Here is a 22851-nt window from a genome sequence, read left to right on the forward strand (position 1 = left end):
GTTGCATGACTTTAAACCAAACCAGCGAACATGCATCAAAGTGAAGTGCTGGTCGCGACCGAAAAAGAGTCCACATTTTATTTTAGGAGAGTGTACATGTTATTAAAATAGTATTTATGATAACTGTCTGTTCAGTAATGGAAAATGATATCTGCAGCTTCTGCTTTGGGAGAGAGAGATAATTATATACCAGATTAGTTGAAAATCTATGGTAACCTTTTCTATAGGCAAACCTGTAACGCCCAGTAATGGATACCACACATCTTTGGTTATACAGTATCACCACAGATAGAACAATGAGAACATCTTTGGTATCACATTATCTGGTGTATAATTTGTAGCTCGGTCTCTCCGTGCTCTCAAAAAAGAGAGGATGATGTAATTCAGACTTCGTCCAGCTGACGGCGATAAACAATTGACTGAGTCCATAAAATTCTTGAAAAAGGCACGAGCAGTCGATGGTCGAGTACATACCCGCCAAATTCGAAGATGGATGTCAGTAGATGTAGCTAACGCACTATCGCGGAGTTTTGACATTAGTTATTGTGAATGGTTTGCTAGTAGCAAAGCTACTTGTCTGAAAATATTCAAGATGAATACGAAGGGAAAGGGTACGTCACCGAAACATTCATATTTGCAAGTGATTGAAAAAATATATTTTGGCACTTGTTGGCTACCTAGCTACTTCCGTTAATATTATTCGCGAGCTAACGTTACCTAGCATGCATTTGCTGTATGAAACTTAGTCATCTGATTAAACTTGGGTTTCTGTTTAAACCAGTGTCTCTAGTTCCTTGATCAACCTTGACTAACTAGCTAACTGTATGTCTCCTCTCCGTTACCAGACTCTGTCGATTGCTCAATGCAGCATCAACAAATAACCCACAGGTAATGTGGCTTAATAATGCTTATTTCTCACAAGAGCTGGCCATTGTCTTCAATTTAATAATACATACTCACTCTACACATACTGACACACGAGTTGCCCTGCCTCATTTGGCAACTTATACTGCCAGTACCTCTTGTTTGTCACGACAATTCCATAAGAAGTTGTCAAGAGAGCAGAAACTGGCACCCAGTCTGTTGGTAAAGTGTATTAACCCATGAATGTTCGTGTTCTGTAATGTAGTGGTGATAGTGACTCGATCAAAGTGTTTGTGCGGGTGAGACCTCTGACCCAGGGGACTGGCCTGACCACTGATGGAGACCAAGGCCTCTGTCTCTCAGTCACCTCTCCCAACACCATTCGCCTGCACTCCAAGCCAGAGCCGCGGACATTCACCTATGACCATGTTGCTGACATGGACATCACTCAGGTCAGTGTTGGCGGATAGATTATAGTTTAACTGTTGCTGTAACCTGGAGTAATTCACACATCAGTAGATAGAGGCTCAAATCAAACCAAGTGAATTTTTCTTCCGTCTCCTCTCTGTGTAACAGGATTCTGTATTCTCCAGTGTGGCCAAGAACATTGTCGAGTCATGTATTAATGGATACAATGGCACCATTTTTGCCTAGTGAGTGATTTTTTTTCTTATTGTTTTACAGTTCATTCATGTTTTATTAAGTGCTGTAATATCTCAGATGTTTTCCTATTACAGCGGACAAACTGGATCTGGAAAAACATTCACAATGCTTGGTGAGTGCTGCATTGCATTATTTTGTTTTGTTGCACAGACACCTTCATTTCTTTGCAGTGCCTCGGTACTAAATGTTGCATGTGTTCTTTCTCTAGGGCCGTCTGATTTCGACAACTTTACTGATGACCAACGGGGGGTTATCCCTCGAAGTTTTGAGTACCTGTTTTTCCTCATCAACAGGGAGGTAGAAAGGGTGAGCAGAAAGTAACTGACATTGAAGTGATTTTGTTGTTTATCTGTTTTTTTTCTCTGATTTGAGGATTTAATATGCATTGTTTTTCCTGACAGTCTGAGAATGCCAAAAGCTTCCTGTGCAAATGCTCCTTCATTGAGATCTACAACGAGCAGATCTATGACCTGCTGGACAGCGCCTCAGCCAGCCTGTTCCTCAGAGAGAACATCAAGAAGGGGGTGTTTGTGGAAGGGGCTGTAGAGAAGTTTGTCACTTCAGCTGCTGAAGCTTACCAGGTAGTAAATAATTCAATGTGATTGATTCAATGACTTGCTTTATACAATGCTCTGGTCATAGCATACATTAATTTATTGTGCAAGATTGATTTGACTGACATTGAACTGTTTGCATTTAGTTAATTTATCCCGCTTCCCTCTCAGGTGCTGTCGATGGGCTGGCATAATCGGCGCGTGGCCTCTACCTCCATGAACAGGGAGTCCTCACGGTCCCATGCTGTCTTCACCATGACTCTGGAGTCCAAGGAGACTGCTAAGGAGGTGGTGAACATTCGCACATCCCAGCTGAACTTGGTGGACCTGGCAGGGTCGGAGAGGCAGAGAGACACACACACAGAGGGTTCCAGACTCAAGGTGATGCTCCAGCACTACTGTCCGCTGACTGAACGAACATTCACAACACTGCACACAACAAAGCCTTTAGAGGGCTACATTCCAACTTGTATGTGTTATTGTGTGCTGTGTACACTCATTTGTTATATTGTTATCATTCCTCTGACATATCTTCTCCTCTTCCAGGAGGCCAGCAGCATCAACCGCTCCCTCATGTGCCTGGGTCAGGTGATCATGGCGCTGGTGGATGTGTCCAATGGGAAGAGCCGGCATATCTGCTACAGGGACTCCAAACTCACCTTCTTGCTTCGGGTAAAAGACACTCGTGTCTAATTTGATTTTTTTTTTTAAAAGCACTTGCTTTCTTGATGTTCCTGATGTGTGCTAACAGAGAACCTTTTTCTGCAGGACTCTCTTGGAGGAAATGCTAAGACCTACATTATAGCCAATGTGCACCCAGGCTCTAAGTGCTTTGGGGAAACTCTATCCACCTTACAGTTTGCCCAGAGAGCCAAGTTGATCAAAAACAAGGTTAGTATGAAAAGTTTATTTTTATCACAATCAGTAATTAAATAGGCAAAAAGTTCTCTCCATATAAAGTGCTACTGATTGTAATATATATTGTAGTTTAGTGAGCATCTCCTCGTGATTTCTGGTGGTTTATCAGGCCATGATCAATGAAGACACGCAGGGGAATGTAAGGCAGCTTCAGACTGAGGTGAAAAAGCTGAAGGAGCAGCTAGCTCAGGCTCTCTCTGCCCAGACACACAGTGGAGGAGATGTGGCCCCAGGAGGGCCCCAGATTCCCATTGGTAAGGTTACAATTCAGGTTCCCCTAAACACTTGACCTAGGCTTTGCCACACTGGCTCACTCTGGCTGGCTGGCTGGCTGGCTGGCTGGCTGGCTGGCTGGCTGGCTGGCTGGCTGGCTGTGTGTGTGTGTGTGTGTGTGTGTGTGTGTGTGTGTGTGTGTGTGTGTGTGTGTGTGTGTGTGTGTGTGTGTGTGTGTGTGTGTGTGTGTGTGTGTGTGTGTGTGTGTGTGTGTGTGTGTGTGTGTGTGTGTGTGTGTGTGTGTGTGTGTGTGTGTGTGTGTGTGTGTGTGTGTGTGTGTGTGTGTGTGTGTGTGTGTGTGTGTGTGGTCAATTTTCCCCTGTAACATTCATTCTGGAAAGTGTTATTGTCTGCACATTCTCCTCCCCCAGACGCCACTGAAGGCGGTCTTGATGCCTCATTCAAGACACAGTTTTTAGAAGCTGTGCGTCTGTGGAAAAAGTGTGAAAACGACAAGCAGGTATAGCTTTCTGTACTTTGAAACAGATGACATAAGTCAGTGTTATGTCTGAGTTAGAGGTTGACTGATTAAGATTTTTCAACGCCAATACTGATTATTGGAGGACCAAAAAAAAAAAAAATACATACATGCATACACACACACAGTTGAAGTCGGAAGTTTACGTAGACCTTAGCCAAATACATTTAAACTCAGTTTTTCCACAATTCCTGACATTTAATCAGAGTAAAAATTCCCTGTCTGAGGTCAGTTAGGATCACCACTTTATTTTAAGAATGTGAAATATCAGAATAATAGTAGAGTGATTTATTTCAGCTTTTATTTCTTTCATCACATTCCCAGTGGGTCAGAAGTTTACATACACTCAATTAGTATTTGGTAGCATTGCCTTTAAATTGTTTAACTTGGGTCAAACGTTTCGGGTAGCCTTCCAAAAGCTTCTCACAATAAGTTGGGTGAATTTTGGCCCATTCCTCCTGACAGAGCTGGTGTAACTGAGTCAGGTTTGTAGGCCTCCTTGCTCGCACACGCTTTTTCAGTTCTGCCCACAAATGTTCTATAGGATTGAGGTCAAATCAAAGCTTATTTGTCACGTGTGCCGAATACAACAGACCTTATAGTGAAATGCTTACTTACAGGCTCTACCCAATAGTGCAAACAAGGTATTAGGTGAACAATGGGTAAGTAAAGAAATAAAGACAGGCTATATACTAGAGGTCGACCGATTATGATTTTTCGATACCAATTATTGGAGGGTCAAAAAAAAAGCCTGCTGCCGATTTCTTCTCTTTTTTTATTAATTTTAATTTTAATTTTTTATAATTAAAAGTGTGTGTGTGTGTGTGTGTGTGTGTGTATATATATATATACATGCATGCGTGTGTGTGTGTGTGTATGTATATATATATATACATGCATGCGTGTGTGTGTGTATATATATATACATACATGCATGCATGCGTGCGTGTGTGTGTGTATATACACGCATGCATACATGCATACATACAGTGGGGCAAAAAAGTATTTAGTCCGCCACCAATTGTGCAAGTTCTCCCACTTAAAAAGATGAGGCCTGTAATTTTCATCATAGGTACACGTCAACTATGACAGACAAAATGTGGGAAAAAAATCCTGAAAATCACATTGTAGGATTTTTTTATGAATTTATTTGCAAATTATGGTGGAAAATAAGTATTTGGTCACCTACAAACAAGCAAGATTTCTGGCTCTCACAGACCTGTAACTTATTTTTTAAGAGGCTCCTCTGTCCTCCACTCGTTACCTGTATTAATGGTACCTGTTTGAACTTGTTATCAGTATAAAAGACACCTGTCCACAACCTCAAACAGTCCCACTCCAAACTCCACTATGGCCAAGACCAAAGAGCTGTCAAAGGACACCAGAAACAAAATTGTAGACCAGCACCAGGCTGGGAAGACTGAATCTGCAATAGGTAAGCAGCTTGGTTTGAAGAAATAAACTGTGGGAGCAATTATTAGGAAATGGAAGACATACAAGACCACTGATAATCTCCCTCGATCTGGGGCTCCAATCAAGATCTCACCCCGTGGGGTCAAAATGATCACAAGAACGGTGAGCAAAAATCCCAGAACCACACGGGGGGACTTAGTGAATGACCTGCAGAGAGCTGGGACCAAAGTAACAAAGCCTACCATTAGTAACACACTACGTCGCCAGGGACTCAAATCCTGCAGTGGCAGACGTGTCCCCCTGCTTAAGCCAGTAAATGTCCAGGCCCGTCTGAAGTTTGCTAGAGAGCATTTGGATGATCCAGAAGAGGATTGGGAGAATGTCAGATGAAACCAAAATATAACTTTTTGGTAAAAACTCAACTCGTCGTGTTTGGAGGACAAAGAATGCTGAGTTGCATCCAAAGAACACCATAACCTACAGTGAAGCATGGGGGTGGAAACATCATGCTTTGGGGCTGTTTTTCTGCAAAGGGACCAGGACGACTGATCCTTGTAAAGGACAGAATGAATGGGGCCAAGTATCGTGAGTTTTTGAGTGAAAACCTCCTTCCATCAGCAAGGGCATTGAAGATGAAACGTGGCTGGGTCTTTCAGCATGACAATGATCCCAAACACACCGCCCGGGCAACGAAAGAGTGGCTTCGTAAGAAGCATTTCAAGGTCCTGGAGTGGCCTAGCCAGTCTCCAGATCTCAACCCCATAGAAAATCTTTGGAGGGAGTTGAAAGTCCGTGTTGCCCAGCGACAGCCCCAAAACATCACTGCTCTAGAGGAGATCTGCATGGAGGAATGGGCCAAAATACCAGCAACAGTGTGTGAAGACTTACAGAAAACGTTTGACCTGTGTCATTGCCAACAAAGGGTATATAACAAAGTATTGAGAAACTTTTGTTATTGACCAAATAATTACTTTCCACCATAATTTGCAAATAAATTCATTAAAAACCTTACAATGTGATTTTCTGGATTTTTTTTTCTCATTTTGTCTGTCATAGTTGAAGTGTACCTATGTAATGTGTACCTACCTAATTACAGGCCTCTCATCTTTTTAAGTGGGAGAACTTGCACACTTGGTGGCTGACTAAATACTTTTTTGCCCCACTGTATATGTGTATGTGTATGTATATATATGTATATATATTGCTCAAAAAAATAAAGGGAACACTTAAACAACACAATGTAACTCCCAAGTCAATCACACTTCTGTGAAATCAAACTGTCCACTTAGGAAGCAACACTGATTGACAATAAATTTCACATGCCGTTGTGCAAATGGAATAGACAACAGGTGGAAATTATAGGCAATTAGCAAGACACCCCCAATAAAGGAGTGGTTCTGCAGGTGGAGACCACAGACCACTTCTCAGTTCCTATGCTTCCTGGCTGATGTTTTGGTCACTTTTGAATGCTGGCGGTGCTTTCACTCTAGTGTTAGCATGAGACGGAGTCTACAACCCACACAAGTGGCTCAGGTAGTGCAGCTCATCCAGGATGGCACATCAATGCGAGCTGTGGCAAGAAGGTTTGCTGTGTCTGTCAGCGTAGTGTCCAGAGCATGGAGGCGCTACCAGGAGACAGGCCAGTACAACAGGAGACATGGAGGAGGCTGTAGGAGGGCAACAACCCAGCAGCAGGACCGCTACCTCCGCCTTTGTGCAAGGAGCAGCACTGCCAGAGCCCTGCAAAATGACCTCCTGCAGGCCACAAATGTGCATGTGTCTGCTCAAACGGTCTGAAACAGACTCCATGAGGGCCCGACGTCCACAGGTGGGGGTTGTGCTTACAGCCCAACACCATGCAGGACGTTTGGCATTTGCCAGAGAACACCAAGATTGGCAAATTCGCCACTGGCGCCCTGTGCTCTTCACAGATGAAAGCAGGTTCACACAGCACATGTGACAGACGTGAGAGTCTGGAGACGCCGTGGAGAACGTTCTGCTGCCTGCAACATCCTCCAGCATGACCGGTTTGGCGGTGGGTCAGTCATGGTGTGGGGTGGCATTTCTTTGGGGGGCCGCACAGCCCTCCATGTGCTCGCCAGAGGTAGCCTGACTGCCATTTGGTACCGAGATGAGATCCTCAGACCCCTTGTGAGACCATATGCTGGTGCGGTTGGCCCTGGGTTCCTCCTAATGCAAGACAATGCTAGACCTCATGTGGCTGGAGTGTGTCAGCAGTTCCTGCAAGAGGAAGGTATTGATGCTATGGACTGGCCCGCCCGTTCCCCAGACCTGAATCCAATTGAGCACATCAGGGACATCATGTCTCGCTCCATCCACCAACGCCACGTTGCACTACAGACTGTCCAGGAGTTGGCGGATGTTTTAGTCCAGGTCTGGGAGGAGATCCCTCAGGAGACCATCCGCCACCTCATCAGGAGCATGCCCAGGTGTTGTAGGGAGGTCATACAGGCACGTGGAGGCCACACACACGACTGAACCTCATTTTGACTTGTTTTAAGGACATTACATCAAAGTTGGATCAGCCTGTAGTGTGGTTTTTTCACTTTAATTTTGAGTGTGACTCCAAATCCAGACCTCCATGGGTTGATAAATTGGATTTCCATTGATTATTTTTGTGTGATTTTGTTGTCAGCACATTCAACTATGTAAAGAAAAAAATATTTAATACGATTATTTCTTTCATTCAGATCTAGGATGTGTTATTTTAATGTTCCCTTTATTTTTTTGAGCAGTATATATACATACATACACACGTGTGTGTGTGTGTGTGTGTGTGTGTGTGTACGTACACACGTGTGTGTGTGTGTGTGTGTGTACGTACACACGTGTGTGTATGTGTGTATATATATATATACACACACACACACACACACACACACACACACACACACACACACACACACACACACACACACTCGAACCAGGAACACATCGACAACAGCCACCCTCGAAGCAGCGTTACCCATGCAGAGCAAGGGGAACAACTACTCCAAGTCTCAGAGCGAGTGACGTTTGAAACGCTATTAGCGCGCACCCGCTAACTAGCTAGCCATTTCACATGGGTTACACCAGCCTAATCTTGGGAGTTGATAGGCTTGAAGTCATAAATGGCGCAATGAAGAGCTGCTGGCAAAACGCACAAAAGTGCTGTTTGAATGAATGCTTACGAGCCTGCTGGTGCCTACCGCCGCTCAGACAGACTGCTCTATCAAATCATAGACTTAATTATAATATAATAAACGCACAGAAATACGAGCCTTAGGTCATTAATATGGTCGAATCCGGAAACTATCATCTCGAAAACAAAATGTTTCTTTTTTCAGTGAAATACGGAACCGTTCCCAATTTTCTCTAACGGGTGGCATCCCTAAGTCTAAATATTCCTGTTACATTGCACAACCTTCAATGTTATGTCATAATTACGTACAATTATGGCAAATTAGTTCGCAACGAGCCAGGCGGCCCAAACTGTTGCATATACCCTGACTCTGTGTGCAATGAACGCTAGCGATGTGACACAATTTCATGTTAGCAGGCAATATTAACTAAATATGCAGGTTTAAAAATATATACTTGTGTATTGATTTTAAAGAAAGGCATTGGTGTTTATGGTTAGGTACATTGGTGCAATGACAGTGCTTTTTTTTCGCAAATGCGCTTGTTAAATCATCACCCGTTTGTTGAAGTAGGCTGTGATTCGATGAGAAATTAACAGGCACCGCATCAATTATATGCAACGCAGGACATGTTAGATAAACTAGTAATATCATCAACCATGTGTAGTTAACTAGTGATTATGTTAAGATTGATTGTTTTTTATAAGATAAGTTTAATGCTAGCTAGCAACTTACCTTGGCTTCTTGCTGCCCTCGCGTAACAGGTAGTCAGCCTGCCACGCAGGCTCCTCGTGGAGTGCAATGTAAGGCAGGTGGTTAGAGCGTTGGACTAGTAACCGTCATTGAAAATAAGAATGTGTTCTTAATCTGACTTGCCTAGTTAAATAAAAGGTGTTTTAAATTTTTTTTTTTTTTTTTTTAAACGGTGGCAAAAAAATACACATTGTTATGAAAACTTGAAATCGGCCGTTCCGATTAATCGGTCGACCTCTACTATATACAGTAGCGAGGCTATAAAAGTAGTGAGGCTACATACAGACACCGGTTAGTCAGGCTGATTTGAGGTAGTATGTACATGTAGATATGGTTAAAGTGACTATGCATATATGATGAACAGAGAGTAGCAGTAGCGTAAAAGAGGGGTTGGTGGGTGGTGGGACACAATGCAGATAGCCCGGTTAGCCAATGTGTGGGAGCACTGGTTGGTTGGCCCAATTGAGGTAGTATGTTCATGAATGTATAGTTAGTGACTATGCCTATATGATAAACAGAGTAGCAGCAGCGTAAATAGAGGGGTTGGAGGAGGGGGGAGGGGGGGGGGCACACAATGCAAATAGTCCGGGTAGCCATTTGATTACCTGTTCAGGAGTCTTAAGGCTTGGGGTTAAAAACTGTTGAGAAGCCTTTTTGTCCTAGACTTGGCACTTGGGTACTGCTTGTCGTGCAGTAGTAGAGAGAACAGTCTATGGCTGGGGTCTTTGACAATTTTTAGGGCCTTCCTCTGACACCGCCTGTTGTAGAGGTCCTGGATGGCAGGCAGCTTAGCCCCAGTGATGTACTGGGCCATACGCACTACCCTCTATAGTGCCTTGCGGTCAGAGGCCGAGCAATTGCCGTACCAGGCAGTGATGCAACCAGTCAGGATGCTCTCGATGTTGAAGCTGTAGAATCTTTTGAGGATCTCAGGACCCATGTCAAATCTTTTTAGTTTCCTGAGGGGGAATAGTCTTTGTCGTGCCCTCTTCACGACTGTCTTGGTGTGTTTGGACCATTCTAGTTTGTTGATGTGGACACCAAGGAACTTGAAGCTCTCAACCTGCTCCACTACAGCCCCGTCGATGAGAATGGGGGCGTGCTCGGTCCTCCTTTTCCTGTAGTCCACAATCATCTTCTTAGTCTTGGTTACGTTGAGGGATAGGTTGTTATTCTGGCACCACCCGGCCAGTTCTCTGACCTCCTCCCTATAGGCTATCTCATCGTTGTCGGTGATCAGGTCTACCACTGTTGTGTCGTCTGCAAACTTAATAATGGTGTTGGAGTCATGCCTGGCCATGTAGTCGTGGGTGAACAGGGAGTACAGGAGGGGACTGAGCATGCACCCCTGGGGAGCTCCAGTGTTGAGGATCAGCGTGGCAGATGTGTTGCTACCTACCCTCACCACCTGGGGGCGGCCCGTCAGGAAGTCCAGGTTCCAGTTGCAGAAGGAGGTGTTTAGTCCCAGGATCCTTAGCTTAATGATGAGCTTTGAGGGTACTATGGTGTTGAACGCTGAGCTGTAGTCAATGAATAGCATTCTCACATAGGTGTTCCTTTTGTCCAGGTGTGAAAGGGCAGTGTGGAGTGCAATAGAGATTGTATGATCTGTTTGGGCGGTATGCAAATTGGAGTGGGTCTAGGGTTTCTGGGAGCCATTACCAACCTTTCAAAGCACTTCATGGCTACGGACGTGAGTGCTACGGGCCTGTAGTCATTTAGGCAGGTAGCCTTTGTGTTCTTGGGCACAGGGTCTATGGTGGTCTGCTTGAAACATGTTGGTATTACAGACTCAATCAGGGACATTTTGAAAATGTCAGTGAAGCCACCTGCCAGTTGGTCAGCACATGCCCAGAGCACACGTCCTGGTAATCCGTCTGGCCCCGCAGCCTTGTGAATGTTGACCTGTTTAACCTCTCTGGGATCATTCAGGACGCTAGCGTCCCACCTCGCCAACAGCCAGTGAAATTGCAGGGCGCCAAATTCAAACAACAGAAATCTCATAATTAAAATTCCTCAAACATACAAATGTTATACACCATTTTATAGATACACTTCTTGTTAATCCAGCCACAGTGTCCGATTTCAAAAAGGCTTTACGGTGAAAGCAAACCATATGATTGTTAGGTCAGCGCCTAGCCACAGAAAACCATACAGCCATTTTCCAAAGAAGGAGAGGTCAGAAATAGCGTTAAAATGAATCACTAACCTTTGATCTTCACCGGATGGCACTCCCAGGACTCCATGTTAGACAATAAATGTGTGTTTTGTTCGATAAAGTTCATCTTTATGTCCAAAAACCTCTTTTGAAATTGCCGCGTTATGTTCAGAAATGCATTGTCTCAAACAGCCGGTGAAATTGCAGAGCCACATCAAATTACAGAAATACTCATAATAAACATTAATGAAAGATACAAGTGTTATACATAGGATTAAAGATAAACTTCTTGTTAATCCAGCCGCTGTATCCGATTTCAAAAGACTTTACGGCGAAAGCACACCATGCAATTATGTTAAATCAGCGCCTAGCCACAGAGAACCATACAGCCATTTTCCAACCAAGGAGGTGTCACAAAAGTCAGAAATAGTGTTAAAATTAATCACTTACCTTTGATCTTCATCTGATGGCACTCCCAGGTCTCCATGTTAGACAAATGTTTGTTTTGTTCGATAAAGTTCATCTTTATGTCCAAATACCTCCTTTTTGTTCGCACATTTAGTCCAGTAATCCAAATGCACAAAGTCCAGACAAAGTCAAAAAAAGTTCCATTAAAGTTAGTAGAAACATGTCAAACGATGTATATAATCAATTATTAGGATGTTTATCATAAATCTTAAATAATATTCCAACCGGACAATAACATTGTCATAAGAAAGGAAAGAGAACGAGCGTCGCGTTCACGGCAACGAGCGAGACGAAACTAATGTCTTTCAGGTTGACCACTTGTTGAAACAGCTCTTATTCGATCCCATTTTTACAATACGAGCCTGAAACAACTTCTAAAGACTGTTGACATCTACTGGAAGCCTTAGGAAGTGCAATCTGAACCCACAGAGACAGGATATCGGATAAATAATCACTAAATAACTATAAACCACAGATTTCCCACTTCCTGGTTGGATTTGTCTCAGGTTTTTGCCTGCCATATGAGTTCTGTTATACTCACAGACATTATTTTAACAGTTTTCGAAACTTTGTTTTCTATCCAAATCTACCAATTATATGCATATCCAAACTCTCGGGTCCTGAGTAACAGGCAATTTACTCTGGGCATGCTTTTCATCCAAACTTCCCAATGCTGCCCCCTATCCCAATGAAGTAAAAGGTCTTACTCACGTCGGCTACGGAGAGCGTGATCACACAGTCGTCCGGAACAGCTGATGCTCTCTTGCATGCCTCAGTGTTGCTTGCCTCGACGCGAGCATAGAAGTGATTTAGCTCGTCTGGTAGGCTCGTGTCACTGGGCAGCTCACGGCTGTGCTTCCCTTTGTACTCTAATAGTTTGCAAGCCCTGCCACATAAGATGAGCGTCAGAGTTTTGTGATGGCCACTCCAATACCTTGACTTTGTTGTCCTGAAGCCATAACTTTGGAAGTATGCTTGGGGTCATTGTCCATTTGGAAGACCCATTTGCGACAAAGCTTTAACTTCCTGACTGATGTCTTGAGATGTTGCTTCTATATATCCACATAATTTTCCTTCCTCATGATGCAATCTATTTTGAAGTGCACCATTCCCTCCTGCAGCAAAGCACCTGATGCTGCCACCCCTGTGCTTCACGGTTGGGATGGTGTTCTTCGGCTTGCAAGCATCCCCCTTTTTCCTCCAAACATAACGATGGTCATTATGGCCAAACAGTTTTATTTTTGTTTCATCAGACCAGAGGACATTTCTCCAAAAAGTACAATCTTTGTCCCCATGTGCAGTTGCAAAACGTAGTCTGGCTTTTTTATGGCGGTTTTGGAGCAGTGGCTTCTTCCTTGCTGAGCAGCCTTTCAGGTTGTGTCGATATAGGACTCGTTTTACTGTGGATATAGATACTTTTGTACCCGTTTCCTCCAGCATCTTCACAAGGTCCTTTGCTGTTGTTCTGGGATTGATTTGCGTTTTTCACACCAAGTACGTTCATCTCTAGGAGACACAAGATGTCTCCTTCCTGAGCGGTATGACGGCTGTGTGGTCTCATGGTGTTTATACTTGCGTACTATTGTTTGTATAGATGAATGTGGTACCTTCAGGCGTTTGGAAGTTGCTCCCAAGGATGAACCAGACTTGTGGAGGTCTACAATTGTTTTTCTGAGGTCTTGGCTGATTTCTTTTGATTTTCCCATGATGTCAAGCAAAGAGGCACTGAGTTTGAAGGTAGGCCTTGAAATGCATCCACAGGTACACCTCCAATTGACTCAAATGATGTCAATTAGCCTATCAGAAGCTTCTAAAGCCATGACATCATTTTCTGGAATTTTCCAAGCTGTTTAAAGGCACAGTCAACTTAGTGTATGTAAACTTCTGGCCCACTGAAAAGCGAGTTTTAATGACTCCAACTTAAGTGTATGTAAACTTCTGACTTCAACTGTATGTATGTATGTATGTATGTATGTATGTATGTATGTATGTATGTATGTATGTATGACAATTACAACCATACTGAATGAACAATGAACACTTATCTTAATATAATACATAAATAAAATCTATTTAGTCTTAAATAAATAATGATACATGTTCAATATGGTTTAAATAATGCAAAAGCAGTGTTGGAGAAGAAAGTAAAAGTGCAATATGTGCCAGTAAAAAAGCTAACGTTTAAGTTTCTTGCTCAGAACATGAGAACATAAGAAGCTTTTGGTTCAATATTCCCAGTTAAGAAGTTTTAAGTTGTAGGTTTTATACGAATTATGATGCGTCGACTATTTCTCTCTGTACCATTTGCATTTCATATACCTTTGACTATTGCATGTTCTAATAGGCACTTTAGTATTGCCAGCCTAATCTCAGTCATAAACAGCGCTGTGTTTCAAGCATTGCTAAGAGCTGCTGGAAAACGCCGTAAAGTGCTGTTTGAATGAATGCTTATGAGCCTGCTGTTGCCTACCACTGCTCAGACTATTTTATCAAATATCAAATCATAGACTTAATTATAATATAATAAACACAGAAATACGAGCCTTTGGTCATTAATATGGTCAAATCCAGAAACTATCATTTTGAAAACAAAACGTTTATTCTTTCAGTGAAATACGGAACTGTTCCGTATTTTATGGAACGGGTGGTAACCCTAAGTCTAAATATTGCTGTTACATTGCACAACCTTAAATGTTATGTCATAATTATGTAAAATTCTGGCAAATTAGTTCACAGTTGGCAACGAGCCTGGGAGCCCAATATACCCTGACTCTGCTTGCACTGAACGCAAGAGAAGTGACACAATTTCCCTAGTTAATATTGCCTGCTAACATTAATACATTTTAACTAAATATGCAGGTTTAAAAAAATATATACTTCGGTGTATTGATTTTAAGAAAGGCATTGATGTTTATGGTTAGGGACATTTGTGCAAACATTGTGCTTTTTTTCGGCAATGCACTTTTGTTAAATCATCACCCGTTTGGCGAAGTTGAAGTAGGCTGTGATTCGATGATAAATTAACAGGCACCACATGTATTATATGCAACGCAGGATAGCTAGTTAACCTAGTAATATCATCAACCATGTGTTGTTAACTAGTGATTATGTGAAGCTAGCTAGCAACTTACCTTGGCTCCTTGCAGCCACAAGTTCCTTTTGACGCTGCACTCGCGTAACAGGTGGTCAGCATACCACGCAGTTTCCTCGTGGATTGCAATGTAATCGGCCATAATTGGTGTCCAAAAAGACCGATTTGTTATGAAAACGTGAAATCGGCCCTAATTAATCGGCCATGCCAATTTAATAGGTCAACCTCTAGTCTGAATATTGTTTGTTAGAGAGGGATGGTAGTTAATACACATACTGTACATCCTCCCCTCCTTAGATGCTGCTCCAGAAGGTGGCTCAGCTTGAGGAGGCCTGGTCCCAGAAGGAGAAGTTCATTCTCTCCAACCGCATGATTCTCAAGTTTAGAGAGGAACACATCTCTCGCCTGGAGAAGAGCCTAAAGGGTGGCCAGGGATTACTGTCTGACCCACAGAGCCAAGCCCTCGTCGACCAGCTCAAGGAGGAGATCAAGATCCTTCGAGACCAGGTACAATATGTTACCCCGTTAAAGTACTGTTGACCCCAATCTGAATCTGTGACATTTTTATTCAACTCGCACTTTCACAAAACACTTCAGAAATTGAACAACCACACGTACAACTCCTTAATTTGATTGAATTTGGCATTTGTGGCCACTTCTCATTCCCTCTGTCCTACAGATTGCGCATCACCCAAAGATGACCCGGTATGCAGCAGAGAACTACAGCCTCCGGGAGGAGAACCGGCAGCTCCGCTCTCTTGAGTCTGTGAGGAGAGCTGAGGAGGCTGCAGGTCAAGCTGCTGCAGAGCTAGAGGAGGAATTCCAGAGGGCTCTGGAGACTGAGTGGTCTGATGGAGGTAAGCATAGGAGATGCACAAGAGATGAAGGGACTGCACATCATTGTGAAAGTACCGGATTGTAGCGCTGTCAATTTTGCGTTATTGCTATCAAGTATGCTTGTAGTAATATGTTTGTATTATGCTTATTATTCTTGTTGTGATTATACTAGTGTTGTAATTAATCAAAGCATGCAAGGCTATTAAGTAAAGTTAATTTGACATTTCTCCACAGCTCAGCCGTCTTACTCCACTCCGGTAACTGCAGAAAACATCTCTGCCATCTCCATGGAGAGGCTGAAGGCCCAGTTTTTCCAGAAACAGACAGAACTCGCAGTCACCATCCAAGCCTTCGAAGAGTATAAGGAACTCACCAAGTAAGGAGGCTCTCTAGAGACATGCATGCTGTCATGATATTCAGTATGAACCCTTGACTTCATAGACAAAAACAAATTGTTGCATTAAATTGTAATTAGTTCTTGGAATTTGACGTTTATTGGCAGCATGTTTTTTGTTATAGGCCCATTTTGTGCTTCAGAGGTTTAAGGATTGTTCCTTATGTTCCAGGAAACAGATGTCAGAGTTGGAATCAGAGAAGAGGTACCTGGATAAGTCCAACAAGCACCTGGAGAACATTCTGGAGGCCACAAAGGCTCACAAGAAACTGGAGGTTTCTCAGCTGAACAAGATCCACTTTGAAACTATCAAGGTGAGGGTATTTGCGTTATCTAGCAGCTCGCTGATGGCTCAATGCCCCTCTAGGGCTGTGCCTGAGCTACTATAGAGGGTCACGTGTTGGGGTACCTCTAGATCCAGGAGTTTGCTCAACCTTGGTTTAATTCTATGAAGATAGCCTATTAATGACTAATACTTTATTTCTCATGCTAATTTTATGTGACTGTTTTGTTCCCCAGATTCTCACCACCCCCACCAAGGCCTACAACCTGAGGACCCGCCTGGTGCCACTCTCCAGCCCCGACCACCTGAATGGGAGAGGAGATGAGGACGTGGATGACATCCAGAGTGAGCAGCCTCCACCAGCTATGACTGAGATGGCCTGTGAGGCGCTGACTGAGGAGCTGCAACAGGTCCAGGTATAGCACCCGGGCTTCATCACTTATAAAACAGATAACGTAACGTTATACTACTCATTCTCTTGGTGGAATCTACTAATCTATTATTTCCCTTTTGCTTGGCAGGAGCAAGCCAGTCAGGTGCAGACTCTGCTGGACCAGGAGGAGCTGAAGAGCAGGAAGCTTCTGCAGCAGATTGTCAAGCTGGAGGAGCAGGTGACTGGGATGATAGAAGAGCTCAGCTGCAAGGATGAGGTAGGGAACTTCCGTCATGTTCTGGATATGTTATGTTCGTATTCTTATCTTTTATTATTTGTTATTGTTGCATTGTCGAGAAGGAACCTGCAAGTAAGAATTTCGTTGGATGGTGTATACCATGTGTATCCTGTACATTTAATTAAACTTGAAACTTGCATAACTATGTACAGATTAAGCTGAATACAGTGCCTGAGGTGTTTCATTCCATGTGATATTCAAGCCCTGTCTTGAAGATAATAAAGTCATCCCTTGAGCTGTATTGGTTTACAGCTAATGACTATGATGCTATGGTAATGAATTCTTTATTTGTATGTCCAGCTGCTCTCCACTGAGCGAAGTGGCTGGAACAGAGAACAGCTGAGCCTGCAGGAGACTATCAGCAACCTGGAGCAGAACCTACAGGCAGAGAGAAGGACCAGGGAGGGTAAGAACCAATCACACACTTCACCTAGTTTATACTGAGTTACCCAGGGTTCTCTGGCGATACTAGTCAGACTGTATGCATCCACTATGGGCAGAACTGTAATACTCAGTTGTGTTACTAGTGTTAGTTAGACTAAAGAAACTCCTTCACCGCCCAGGCACCCACTGTTAAAACCATAATGTACCAATACTTGAGTCAGAGGACAGGAGGGTTTGTCTTTTTCCTGGGTATTATATGGTTATCAAAACGATCCATTCTCTTTTGTAGTTCTGAAGAGCGAGGTGCATGACCTGCGCCTGGTGCTGCAGTCCTCTGATAGGGAGCTGGCTGCTGTGAAGAAGGAGCTGTGTGAGGGCCAGAGTGAGCAGCAGAAGGAGACGTCACACCTCTCTAGCAGCCTGATCAGCACTCAGCTACAGCTCCAAGAAGTCCAGTACGTATGCATGGCTACAGCTGTCTTGTTGTTTCGTGTGTGTGTCTCGGATGAGATTTACTCAGTTTGATGGAAACCCTGCAAACTCAATGTCACCATAGTAGTTAGCAGACTCTCTATCTCCTCCCCCTCACATGTTTTCCCTCTCTCTCCCAGGCGGGAGTGGGAGCAGCAGCGGTCCCTGCAGGATGCCTTTGACCAGCTCCAGGCAGAGGCCAAGTTTGACGCAGACCAGTCCAGGCAGCAGCTAGAGGAGAAACGGCAGGAGGTCACAGCTCAGCAGGCCCAAATCACGGTCAGTCAGCTTTTCTTTAAACCAACCAAGCCCTGCTTATCTGTTAAGGACATTCAGAACATGTCTCTTATTTGTATTAAATTACAGTTAAACGTTTGAGGGTTTTGTGTGATTACTTTTTCTTGATGAATATGTTGCTTGCATTGTAGGAATTGACAAACACTCTGCAGTCTGAAAGAGAACACACCAGTAATCTGACCTCCCAGTTGAAAGAGGATAAAGAGAGCACTTTCGAGTGAGTTGTATAAAGGATTGTTTTCCATTTGTGGATGATGAGACATTGTTGAAGTGTATTTGAAATGTTATGTTGACATATTTGATTTGTTTCTCCCCAGAGAGCTTGTTCAGACAATGGAGCAGAATGCAGTGCTAAGGAAGCAAGTGTCTGACCTGACTACACAAAGCCAACAACGGGTCTGTTTTTCATCGTTAGTGTTTAGTGTATACATGGTTGCTATTATAGTGCCCTAGAGTTAAGTATTTACGTTTTATAAACATTTCTTAGAAATTGCTATCACCAGTATGTTTTTGTTTAGTTGAACACTCTTTGACATATTGAATCTTAATCTCCAATCAACTATAATTGACCCTCTCCATTTGTATTTTACTTTGAAAGGCTTCTAATATGGAAAGCCTTGAACAAAATCTGACAACTGCCAATGGGACCATAACCAGTCTTGAGCAAAAGATTGAACAAGACAAAGTAAGTCTGCTCACTTAAATGACCTGCCATTAATTATTATTATTTTTGGATTATAGCATGGATATGATGCCTCTTATTTCAGAAGTCTCTTGTTGTGTTGTGTTTGACAGGAGTTTGTGCTGGAGCTGATCAACCAGACCAGGGACCTCCGCAGTGAGCTGGGCGAAAAGGACCAGTGCCTCGCCATGCTGTCTGGAGATGTCAAGGACCTCACAGTACTGACTCAAGTCATTTGTTTATCTTTTAATTAACTTGTATACTTCTCAATTCTTACTGTATTTTATCAATGTGTTTAGTTTTGGCCTGTTTTGTTCTGACAGGCTAAGTACAGTGCTGCTTGCTCTGAGAGAGAGGAGATCAAGGAACACAACAACAGGATGCAAGCAGAGCTCCAGGACATGAGAGAAGCAGCAGAAAGGAAGGTAGCTTCTAATCTGATAGAGGTAAGACTTGGAGTTAATTTTAAACATAACAATATGGCCTCTTGAGCTTTGATACGATAACATGTGCCTGAATTCCATCATTATGACAATGTCTGGATGGATGTTTGTCCTCAGGTAGAGGTGCTTCAGGAGGAGGTGATCTATGCCACTGAGGAGGTGGAGCAACTCACCAAGGTGTTAGACGAGCAGGCAGGTCTTCTCCAAGCTTCACAGGATCAGACTGCTCAGAAGGAGGCTATCATCCAAACTCTCCAGGAGAAGGTAACAGACCTATTTCTATACATATACAAAGGAGCCACTGAAAATGGATCAAGGGCTACAGTAGCATGGAAAACGGTAGATTTGAGACCAGACAAAATAGATCAGATCTCTACTTTACTTATGGGATTTCCCTGCCTGCTTTTCACCAGTTAAAACAACAGCAAGAAGCGGTTGAGAGGACTGTCCGAGGCGAGAGTGCCAATCGTATTCCACAGTCATCTGTCACCCCTAAAGTGCTGCCACAGGTAACGCATACTTGTGTCTGATGGTTTTCCCTCCTGTATGCATTACCAGGAAGGAACTCTGTCTGATCAAGAGAGGGTTAGCTAATCTTATTGATTTCTCAGACACCTCACACCCCCCGGAGCTTCAACACTGACCTGAGCCAGGTGCTGGAGTGCCAGGAGAGGGAGCTGGAGAACCGACGCTCCTCCATGTTGACTATGGAAGTGCTCCTCACTGAGCTCAACTCTGAAAGGGCCGCCAAGAACGAGGAGATCCAGAGGCTCAAGGTGTTTTTTTGGTTGTTTACGGCATGTCATGATGAGTGCTAAACATCCAATCTTGAGACACTTATTTAACACATATGGCATCTAACAAGTCTGTTGATTTCCCACAGGGTCAGCTGAATGAGAAGGAAATAATGCGAATGGAGATCCAAGTTCTTCTTGACCAGTTCTACACCAAGCAGAACCAACTGGCTCAGAATGAAAACACAAATTGGTTAGTCCATTCAAATAACTTATTTTCACCAATTAATTTTTGCAACCCAAGTATTATCAGACAGTTGATTTGTCAAGTGTCTGATGGATATATATTAATTGACAGTGATGTTTTAAATGAGGCCATTCATCAGAATGTCTTGAGGGAGCTGCAGGAGGAGAGGTGTGAAAAGGTGTGTATCAATCACTCAACTCTCCTGTTCACCTGAAAATTTAGTTTTTGTAAACAGAAAATGCCATTGTTTGCAGGTGGTTTTTCATATTGCCTCATTCCTTTCATTTTCAGAGCACGGTAATACAGATGCTCACTGAAGCTCGGGAAAGGTATGCAACTAGAATGTGTGAGAGAACAAAGTATGTTATGTGTAATCTACATGTGTATGCAAATACACTTTCTCTAATATGCATTTGTTAAAGTTTGACATCTGTTTTTGTTTGTTTCTGGTTTTGATTAGACTGCAGAGTCAGGAATCCCTACTGGCCCAGTCTCAGACCTGTGTCCAGGAGCTGACTAACGAGCTGAGGAATCGCTGCCTGGAGCTCAGAGAGCTGAGCCGTAAGGAGCACGACAAGGAGAGACTGCTTCAGGTGAGAACGGCGTCAGGGTCTGTAGGGGTTCTGGTTATTGTAATTTTGAATAGACACAATTATTTTATTTGAGCAGGCAGGTCAATTAAGATCAAATTCTTATTTAAATAAATACATGTAATTTATACGGAATGCAGAAAATAGCAACTTGCACTAGTTGACAGGCTGGATCATTTTATGGGAGACATCGATCTCCATGCTCCTCCAGACAGCAATGATATCAGGAGCTGTCCTAGTCCATGATTAGTTTTAGGAGGGTCCTTCTCTACTGAATCTAGCTAATGTATGGGCATTGTTTTAGTGTGAAGGTGGGAAATGTCTTTCTGCCCGACTGTCCCCTACAGGAAGTGGAGCTTCTTCGGAAGCAGATTGACCACTTGTCTGAGGAGAACGGCAAGCTTGTGGGCCATAAGAACCATAAGCAGAGGATTGAGTACCTGGTTAAGCTAAAAAAAGAGAATACCAAACTTCAAGAGGTAATAATCATATTTAACATTTCATCACCTGCCTGCATGGTGTACCATCAAGAAACTTGGCTTCGGCAGTGAAATACTGAGGGGCCATTTCACTGCATTAAGACTATAATTAACCCAATTTTTATTTTATTTTTTATTCAAGGAAAATGAAAAACTCAGATCGGAAATGAGTGTGCGAGAAAATGCATGAAGCTTGGCGAGATTCTCATTGGCCACTCAACATTTCTTGTTGACTGAACATGTCCCCCAAACATAACCTTTTCCCATTTTGAGTTGACTGATAACCATGCTATTGTTTCATCACATAGGATAAACAGGTCAATACATTACCTGTTTCAAAAACTGATTCTCTCAAATGTATTTTAATATTTCTATATGAATATACTCCTATTTCTAAGGCTGGGCTGGCCAATACATTGTTTATTTTTATTGCAATATGTATGATTGAGGTAGGTATGCATCTCATTGGATCTTAGTATCCCATGATATTTCCACTACACCTCTGCAGGCTAAAACATAGGCTACTTGTTCTCACCTGCAGCCAGTGTAGCACCCTAGGCCACATTTAAATGTAGGCTATGCCACAGGGTCATCTGCATTCATATCTTACACTCATTTATATGATATCATCCTTTGTATTGTAATTCTTTTGATATACATTTTGGTCTATATCGCCCAGCCCTAGTGTTTACCACAGTGGCTACCAGAGATGCCACAATAGGGTAGTCACATTGTTTAACAACTGAACTGCTGGATTAAATATATCTCATATTTTAAAACTGTAAATGGATGTTCTCTGTAGTAGAATAATAAGTAATATGGGTGAATTTGCGGTTTTGTCCACTTGAGCATAAACAAAATATAGAATTAGTTTTTGTTACCATTATCTTGTCTGTTGGAACAGTATGTCTTGTTTTACTTTTTCTATTAGTCTCATCTATGGCTTTAGAATAAGTGACAGGATCATGTCTTTGGACAGGGTGCAAATAATTTCCTGTTACATTATGCTAAACTGTGTACTGCTTCTTTCTACTCTTTGTAATATGTGTTAATGAGATAAATAAAGAAATCAAAATGTATATTAATGTTTCTTGTGGTTTGCATTAGAAACACATTACAGTTTATCAGAGGTCAAACATACAGGCCGGTGGGGGTGAGGGACAAACCCCATATACTTTTGAAATGACTCAAACTAAAGAAATTATAATCCAAAATGAAAGCTAGATCGTCAGGGAAAATCAAATTCAACCTGGACTGAGGGTAGACGTACCAGGGTTGGGTAGGTTAATTTCTAAATGTAATCCACTAATTCTGTCAAATTGGGTAAATTATATTACTGATTAAACTCTAATGTAATCTGATTTACATTGTTACTTTTAGATAAGTTTCCCTTTAAGAGGCATTAGATGAAAACGAATGTGTGTTACCAATTGAACGACATCTATTGCAGGATAAATCAATGTTAGATTACATAGCTGGCCATAAATGGATGTTACATTTTACTCTATGGGTTGGGTATGTCGGCTTCTTGTAACCCATCACTTTCTACTACATATAATAATACAA

At 42.7% G+C, this 22851-nt stretch overlaps 1 protein-coding gene across 1 annotated transcript; it reads left to right on the plus strand.

Moving 5' to 3' along the window:
- Positions 1-329: 329 nt before the first annotated feature.
- kif15 (kinesin family member 15) lies at positions 330-22364 on the plus strand. Its single transcript, XM_014210754.2, has 35 exons — positions 330-611; positions 846-888; positions 1130-1316; positions 1441-1517; positions 1602-1639; positions 1736-1833; positions 1929-2108; positions 2253-2462; positions 2628-2753; positions 2850-2972; positions 3109-3253; positions 3644-3732; positions 15071-15280; positions 15453-15630; positions 15845-15986; positions 16177-16318; positions 16524-16703; positions 16809-16937; positions 17259-17364; positions 17632-17797; positions 17954-18092; positions 18242-18327; positions 18428-18506; positions 18709-18795; positions 18906-19010; positions 19116-19238; positions 19353-19499; positions 19649-19744; positions 19847-20011; positions 20119-20222; positions 20328-20394; positions 20508-20545; positions 20677-20809; positions 21154-21285; positions 21428-22364. The coding sequence occupies exons 1-35, from the start codon at positions 494-496 to the stop codon at positions 21473-21475; spliced, it is 4236 nt and encodes a 1411-aa protein (XP_014066229.2). The 5' UTR covers positions 330-493; the 3' UTR covers positions 21476-22364.
- The last annotated feature ends 487 nt before the right edge of the window (positions 22365-22851 follow it).

Source organism: Salmo salar, chromosome ssa09, assembly GCF_905237065.1.
Source record: "Salmo salar chromosome ssa09, Ssal_v3.1, whole genome shotgun sequence".
In the NCBI taxonomy this organism is placed as follows: Eukaryota; Metazoa; Chordata; class Actinopteri; order Salmoniformes; family Salmonidae; genus Salmo; species Salmo salar.